The sequence below is a fragment of the Colias eurytheme genome, chromosome 1 (genome assembly GCF_061535395.1).
Source record: "Colias eurytheme isolate Ceu_HAF_F1 chromosome 1, ilColEury1 Martin Lab GWU primary, whole genome shotgun sequence".
NCBI classification, from domain to species: domain Eukaryota; kingdom Metazoa; phylum Arthropoda; class Insecta; order Lepidoptera; family Pieridae; genus Colias; species Colias eurytheme.
In genome coordinates this window covers 2611477-2619971 of record NC_142980.1, presented here as the reverse complement: position 1 = coordinate 2619971, position 8495 = coordinate 2611477, and the positions used below count along the sequence as shown (strand labels likewise).

At 32.7% G+C, this 8495-nt stretch overlaps 1 protein-coding gene and 1 long non-coding RNA gene across 2 annotated transcripts in view; one reads left to right on the top strand and one right to left on the bottom strand.

Moving 5' to 3' along the window:
- Nucleotides 1-2507: 2507 nt before the first annotated feature.
- The window catches only part of LOC149910909 (sodium channel protein Nach-like), a 37203-nt gene continuing 31215 nt past the window's right edge, over nt 2508-8495 (bottom strand). The window contains exon 11 of the mRNA XM_090103526.1: nt 2508-2707. Coding sequence (XP_089959652.1) covers nt 2508-2707 — 200 coding nt within the window. The remainder of the gene's footprint in view (nt 2708-8495) is intronic.
- On the top strand, nt 6317-7851 carry LOC149910910 (uncharacterized). The gene is made up of 3 exons (XR_016458652.1): nt 6317-6682; nt 6809-6870; nt 6945-7851. It is a non-coding gene; the product is annotated as an uncharacterized LOC149910910 (long non-coding RNA).

Below are 8495 nucleotides of genomic sequence, written 5' to 3'. Positions count from 1 at the left end.
TTATATTTATCGTCGCCTAGTACCACAACACAAGCCTTAATTGAGCTTACTGTGGGTCTAGGTCGATTTGTGTAATAATGTCCTATAATATTTATTTATTTATTTTCTTATTTTCCAATCATATAATAATAGGTACGATAAATTTACAATACTATTCATAAATCCTATTAATTATACGAATACAAAAATATGCGATTTTAATAATAATAACAGATAAGGTTACTTGATAAGTGGCATCAAGTATCTTCGTAAATGGAAACACACTTGAAAATTGCTTGTTGCACAATTGATTAATTCACAAGGAATTCACAAAAAATAAACTTATTATTAATAATAAGTTTCTGCGTATTATTAATAAACGAAATATCCCAATATGAACTGAGAAAATAGAATTTTCTTGTATTTTGTTTACGCGAGCATATATATAAATTAAAACCTTTTTAGTTTTTACTGATTACAGACGCGTAGTCTTTGCGGTATGTTCGCGTAAATAAATATCGTTTGTAAATCTTGCATTGACAATGTAATTGTGTGTGGCTAGCCTTATTTTAATTAGTAGTGATAATAATCTTGTGATTAAATTAGTTATAGGGATCAATTGGTGATCATTTGTTGGGTAATGCAGCATCGACTTTTAAGGAAGCGGCGCGGCGCGCCTCGGGCGTGCTGCGCGCCTCGGGCGTGCTGCCGGCGCAACCGTGGCGTGCCTTCTCGACGCCTTTCCAAAGATCTTTTTTTTTCATACAAAATGTAGAAGAAGTACGTGGTGCAAAACAGATTGAAGAGGTGCGCTTATGAGTTATGGCACGCCCGCGCCCGCGCCGCTTGCATTTGACCCGCGCCTAAGAAGAGCGAGCGCAAAATGCGAAAGGGCGCGAGGATGTCAAAACGATCTAATAGGTCTAATTATTATTAATGAACTTCCCTATTTGTCAATATTGTATTTATTGTGAACTAGGTTTCCGCCTGTTTCCGCGCGCGCAGTCAAAGAAAAACCCGCATAGTTCCCGTTCCCGTGGGATAGCGTCATTTTCCCGGGATAAAAAGTAGCCTATGTCCTTTCTCGGGTATCAAAATATCTCCATACCAAATTTCATGAAAATGAGTTCATTAGTTTAGGCGTGATTGAGTAACAGACAGACAGACAGAGTTACTTTCGCATTTATAATTCCAGTCTCACACTTATTTATATGTAGGGGAAATGTGTACTTATTTAATGTAACCAATGTGAGAAAATAAACTCTTTTTTTTTTTATTATAATATGTATATTAGTATGGATGTTTTGTAAATTACATAATATTTGTTGTAAATAGGTTACCTACCAAATAAGTATAAATATATGAAATCAGAGACCACCAAAGTAGTTTTGTTTCAACTATGAAAGGTTCAGGTTTACATTCAACTCTTAGTAGTGTGTGATACTTTTCTAGAACCTTCAACTATGTACAACTATGTTTTATATTTCCCCTTACTACCTTCATCTGGCCTGTTCTTCCTTTGGGTAAGTGGACCCCTATTCGGGAATATATCGACTTTTGTTTAGATTTAACTTGAAATTAACTTTAACCCTTTTTTCAAAATTGAATACCCCACTATTATATACAAACTAAGCATGAAAAGTAGGTATCATTTTAACAATAGAAAAAATTGTTAATTATTCATATACAGTATCTTTGATTTTATAGAATATCCAGTGCTATAAGAAAACTATGTAAATTGTTTCTGGGTCACTTGATCCTAGCTGCGCTAGAAGTATTACAATAATTGCAATATTGAATGAGCAAGTTTACACAGCCGCTGTACTATCGCAGGACCATGCTGTTATGCCGAGGGGCCGCGGATTATTTGTAAACCCGCAACCCCGCTACTGAGAGCGGCTCGAGATAACACAGCGCCCTTTCCCTGAGGAAACAGATTACTGAAAAATCTCATAAAAATATGTATAAGTACTCAGGATTCGAACCTGTCACATGTTGATCTATAGTCGAAATTGTAAACTAATATACTAATATACTAAGATACCATCATATTCTATACTAGCTTACTGCCCCCGGCTTCGCCCGCTTTGTCTAAAACCTTCCTCTTTGCCTTCCCCGCTTTGTCGAATCACTCTATCTATTAAAAAAACCACATCAAAACCCGTTGCGTAGTTTTAAAGATTTAAGCTTAAAAAGGGACATAGGGAAATAGGGACAGAGAAAGCGAGTTTGTTTTATACTATGTAGAGATTTTTTAAATCCTTTAAATATTTATCAATATATCATCAACTTCTTTTAGCATGAGTTAAAATTTTTACAATAAAATTTTTACAATAGGCCGAATAGATTTGATGTAAACTAGTACACCACCCTATCAATAAATATTTCAATACTTTATAATGTGTTTCTCAATTCTCATATGAAAACACTTCTAACACGTTTAATATGGAACTACTAGAAATTGAAATAAAACACAAAATAGAATCAAAACTTTATTGAGTCAATATCCATCGTTACTCTTCCATTTTTCAATATCGCTTCGAATACAATTTGTTGGGCCAATTACGTTTCTCTTCAATATTTATTACATTCTTTGGCTCTGTCCGGTTGGTCGAAACATTGGTGATCTTACAATCGTATACAAAACAAGATATTAGGAATATAAAGAAATCGAAACCAGATATTAGGGTGAAGCCAAGCATCAGGCTTAAGAGACCTCCAAATGCAGCTGTAATGAAAACAGAATTCTTATGAATGCTAATTTTTATATATATTAAAACACATGTAAGCTATTAAACGTATGATATTTTTATAAGTAAAAAAATAACAATAAGATAATCAACAATTGATTTCACGCAACTTAAAAAGACTATAAAGAAAAAAAACCGCTATAAGATATGCAATTGTTTCAATAATATATTAGTTTTTGAATTGTTTTGTCATATTTTTATTACTAACTTAATAATAAATCAAAAATATGAAAACATAATATTCTAACAATGACATAACACAATGGATTAATTAATGAATAATAGAGACAAATCAAACCTAACCAAAAAGCCAGGTTGCGGTACAATTTAAACCACAGTATTACAATATTATTTCCTACAGCTGTAAGGCAACGCCTTTCATGTCGCGCGATGTCTCCGCCAGTGTAGGTACTTACGCTGCCACACGAAAATATGCAAGAGTTGCAACAAATGGGAAATAAAACTATTATGATGTAACTATTTATGTATAAGTACATTCAAAATCATTTCGATTATTAAATCTGATGTACTTATTTGTTTTCTTTTATATATAATTACATGTATTGCACAGTGCACTGCTAAATATTTACGTGACACTTTATTTTTGGATGTTCTTAATTTTCTATTATAAAATTTAACTAAGTAGATAATCCATTAGCATTGGGATCGTCGCGTCGTCCTTTCGCGCTAGGTAATGCAAACTAAGCGTGTTTGCGGTACGCTGCCCGCGTCGCCAGACCCCCCGCCATTTCCCCTCTGTTTCTCTGCACAAGTACATTCGTCACCGTACTGTATAGATATTGTAATACTGTGATTTAAACATTAAGCATTACTCATACGTGATTTCTGTCACTCAAAATCCTATCAATGTTCTCACGAGATTGTATTATTCGATAAGAAGCCACAGCTCAAATGTCGTCAATACTCACTACCATCGCTATCGGCTTCACTGAAATCGATTCAGATCTTGAAAATATTTGTGAATTGAACCGTGATAATTTTAGATGCCGTAGATTATGCATGAGTAGTCCATTTTCAAAGTATAGCGTACTGATTGAATTGAATTCACAGAAAATAGCAAGAACTATTACACCATATTTATATTTCATTGGAAGTTTTTAAAATGCCAATTACCTATACAAAAACATGAAGCAATGGTAAAATATATTCTTTACTAGCTTTCCGCCTGCGGCTTCGCCCGCGTTTTCAAAAAAAAACCCGCATAGTTCCCGTTCCCGTGGGATTTCCGGGATAAAACCTAGCCTATGTCACTCAGAAATGATGTAGCTTTCCAACAGTGAAAGAATTTTTCAAATCTGCCAAGTAGTTTCGGAGCCTATTCAATTCATACAAACAAACAAACAAACAAAAAATCAAACCTTTCCTCTTTATAATATTTGTATAGATGTATATAGATAAAACCGCCCTTGCAGCTTTAAAGTTTGCTTCACTGAAATAACTAGTTATTCCTGTAAAGTTTAAGCCCTCTGTGTAACAGCTTATTTTGATATACAGGCGCTACCCACAACAAATTTGTTTGAAGCAGTACCTGAAACTTCCATAGCTATCTAAATAGTAATGTTCAGTTCGCTAACAACCATCTTGTTAGATTAAATATAACATTTTAGCAGAATATGTGTGAGGGTTTTAATGTGTACATTGGATAACCAAACTGATGATGTTTTTCTTAACACTCCTATAGTCTATATGGACTAATTGAAAAAAATATTTTCCTAAATAGTATTGGAATCTAAAGTGGAACATCTTGACTTTAAGAACACAGAGAAACCAACATTTTTCCCTTGCAATTTAAACTTAAATTGTTTTATTTAGTAAACATAAATTGTTTTATTTAGTTTTATTCTAAGGTTTTATTGTGTAACTGTATTGAAGTAGTTATTTATGTTCTGTGTACCTAAGTCACAACGTTTCGAACATTTTTATAAAGCTATAAAAAAACTACAACTAGGCATTTTTATTTCTTAATCTACTACTCACCATAAAAGTATACACAATAAATAGGCATATTCTTTTAATTTTAATGAATTAGGATAGATCAATTTATCTACTACGGAAGCAAATATGAATCATTTTTATTCTTGTAAAATAGCTAATATATTATGATAATTGATAAATGTCTCAAAGAATATCATAATCCATCTAAATACGCTTAATTAAAAAGGCATGGCATGTGATCGTGCCGAGCCCTTTATTATTTGATGAATAAAAAGAAGCTAATAGTGCAGTTTGCAATACAGAAATTAGCTCCTTCCAAAATAGAATTTGTAATATTATGTGTATTTGTAAAGGTAAATTGGATGGTAGAAATGTTTATTAAAAAAATACGCATGTCACTAACGTAAAGCTAGTTAGTACATTATTCACTTACACAAACTTTTATCAAGACATACGAAAAATTAACTAAACAGAAAACTGTGATGTTGTGTTGGATTCAGTTGACTCTCAAGAAACGTCCTTAGGAATAACCTTATGATAAATATCATATCAGTTGCAATTTTAAATAATCCGGATCAATAAATCTGCTGAATATATTTAGCATTGAAAAGAATCAGATACTAGAAGATTTCTCTACTTAAAAGAGAAATATACATAACATTTTTCATTTCAAACTCGAAATATAACAAATGTATCAATTCATAAAATGTTGTCAATTAGGTATATTCAATGACCGATCTAATTATTAAATATGAGGTGCAAATTCCTTGGTTATTCCCTAAATAAGAAACACAGAGATAAGACGAATTAGCATAACAATTAAAAACAAACCATATCAAAGTCGGCTCAATTTATCGTACTTCGATCAGGCCTTGTATCTTGTACAATCTTTTGCGTCTGTTCATTGACGTCATGCTGATAAGTTACCAATTTTATGTAAGTTACCTACTTATATAACGAAATTTATTGTTTCATTCTAACAGACAATACAATAAATTAAATATAGTATTAGACGTTTGTGTATTTTTTTTCTATTGTCCCTGAATTTCTTTATGTTTAGGAATCGAACCCAGGATCCCTCGGTACTACGCTCACGCGTCAACTACTGTACCAAGGAGGCGTTTGAAACGAAATTTATAGCACTCCAATCCAATTTTAAAGAACACAACAAAAAATAGTCCTATACGTGGGTTCTTTGCACAAAGGGACGTCCATTAGCGCCCAATATTATATTCTGTTTCGTTGCGTTTTCGTTATTAGGATATAACAACAAAGAGTGCTATTTGAATAGATATATTATGCAATAACACAAGTTGTTAATTGTAAATACAAGTGTAATATTAATTCCATCTCCCAAACGTTTGTTGAAAGTGGGGTAGTTTCGAAAAATCTTTTTTTTTTCAATTTGATAGAACATATTTAAGGTGATGAATTAATTTTTCTAACATTTACGGCCCTTTTTAAACCTTCGTAATTTTTATATTATTAAAGTCGTCGTGATGAAAATTCTTGACAAGAAAGTTCAATAGTAACACAATACGTCTACCGTTTTAGAAACATGATTCCATGATATTTTCTCGATAGTAAAAAAATACAAAGTTCTCATTGTTATTTTTTTATAATCTCTGGCATCTTCAAAATAACAAACGTAAAGTTACGACTTTTTGGATATTAACTATAAAATATACAACCTATACGTCTACCGATTTAGAATTTTGAAATATGCGATGGTTTTGAAATAAACAAGAAATACTTGAAATTAGCGCGCGACCAGCCAATATAGCGAGAGCCGCCCTGTACCTTCCTACCCCGATCGCTGCACGAGTCATTCCCGCTACGGCCGTCACACGGGGAACTTGTGTCGCTCGCGCAATCGTAAAAAAGGGTGACAACACGATAAGACAAAATGAGACAAATGGGGACAATAAAGAAAATAAGAAGAAGAAACATAAAGGTTGGAGGAAAAAGAATGCTTACAATTGGAACAAATTAATGAAGTAAGTTGGTTTTATTTTAAATTTGATGATAATTGTATTATAGACGATGTTTGATATGTACCCCTGTTTTAAGTACATAACGAATGTGTAAGATTTTTTCATTTATAGCATAGATAATCTTTTCAGAAATCCGGAATCCAGAAGGAAAACAAACCCACTGATTGTTCACAATGTGAACCCACTCCTTCGTAAGTACCTTTATTCAGTCAAAAATGTATGTTATCAACGTTCTACTGGTTTTATCGCATGATTCCATTTTTAGCAAAAAGCAACAAAGTGCAAAGAAATAAAAAATCATGGTGAACTTAGTGGAAGTATGGCGGACATAATATGGAACAGGAGCTCAATGGAGTAGTATTATATTTAAAAAAATACGAAATAATTTCAAGAATTACATTTCTTAGAAGGTGGTAGATAAGTATGTTGTATAAAGAATTTGATGTTGATATTTATTTCATTTATACTTACTACACCTGTGCGGAAATTGCTTAGTATTAAAACAGGTTTATATTCATATTTACATAGTAATGTGAGTTTTCATTTCGAAAAATTTTGTGTAAGTATATTAAATTGAGTTCCTGGGTGATCTGGAAACACAATTGGGCCCGGAAGATGGCGCTGCAGTCACTCCTCCTAATGACATGAACCGATTTGGATGAATATTTGTGTGCACATTTCATTTTTGTGGGATGATTGGTTGATTCGCTTTCACATTAGCTAATATTATGTATTTTTGTTGTTAGAAAGTAAACTTAATTTAATGTTTATAATACATTATTATTGGTATAAATAAGCCAGTGTTCGTCTCACATTGCTGTACCTGCCTACCTATACCCTACCAGGGCCTAACTTTGTTCTGGCTATTTTATTTTGATTATTTGTAATGAATAATTACAATTATAATAGAGTGCAAAAAATAAATACATGCGTCAATATATTTTGTGTTTTTTTTAAACAATTTTTTTATTTAAAAAAATATCATTCCGACCGCGGCTTTGCCCGCGTGGAATTAGGTTATATCGTGAATCCTGTTTTATCCCACAGAAGTGTTCAGTTCGGATAAAAAGTATCCTATGTGTAAATCCAGGCAATTAGCTATATTTTATCAAAATTGGTAATGTAGTCTTGACGTGATTAAGTAACAACTAACAAAAAAATATACAAATTAACATCCAAAGTTTGGCTTCAGTTTTACTGTATTAGTGATATCTTCCACTCTTGACTTTGACTGAGAAGAATTAGGGTTTATAACTTCTTTCAGAAATAGTACCTTTCATTTCTGGGCATGATGTAATATCTACGTCAGCATCAAATTCTATTTAAGGTGATTGCAACGATCTGTTCCCAGCCAATATCCCGCTAGATGGCGCTGAATTCTACATTTCTAGTTTATTTGAGTTTTTGCGTAATTGGAATAGTCATCAAACCTAGGAATAGTCATGGCGGTTACTGAATATTATATTTTATTGAAATATGTTATATCATTGCCTTAAAATCCACCCAATTCGGTAAAATTATGCGTTTTAACATCTGTCATTGCATACAGGGTCGTTTACACACACAGACGTATACAAAAATGATAAAGATTTAACTCTAGATGGCGTGAATGTAAAGCGCGTCACACACGGTGAAGATACTACCTATAATATTTTATCTAATCTAGTAATATTTTATATTACAGTATCTTAAGGTATCCGGTATCAGCGTTCTGACCATCATTTTTCTTTTTTCGCTGTAGAACCGCCATCCTGTTACAAATGACCCACAAAGGAGAATGACCACGGGTGGTATCGGTAAAATTTTAGTTGTGCCA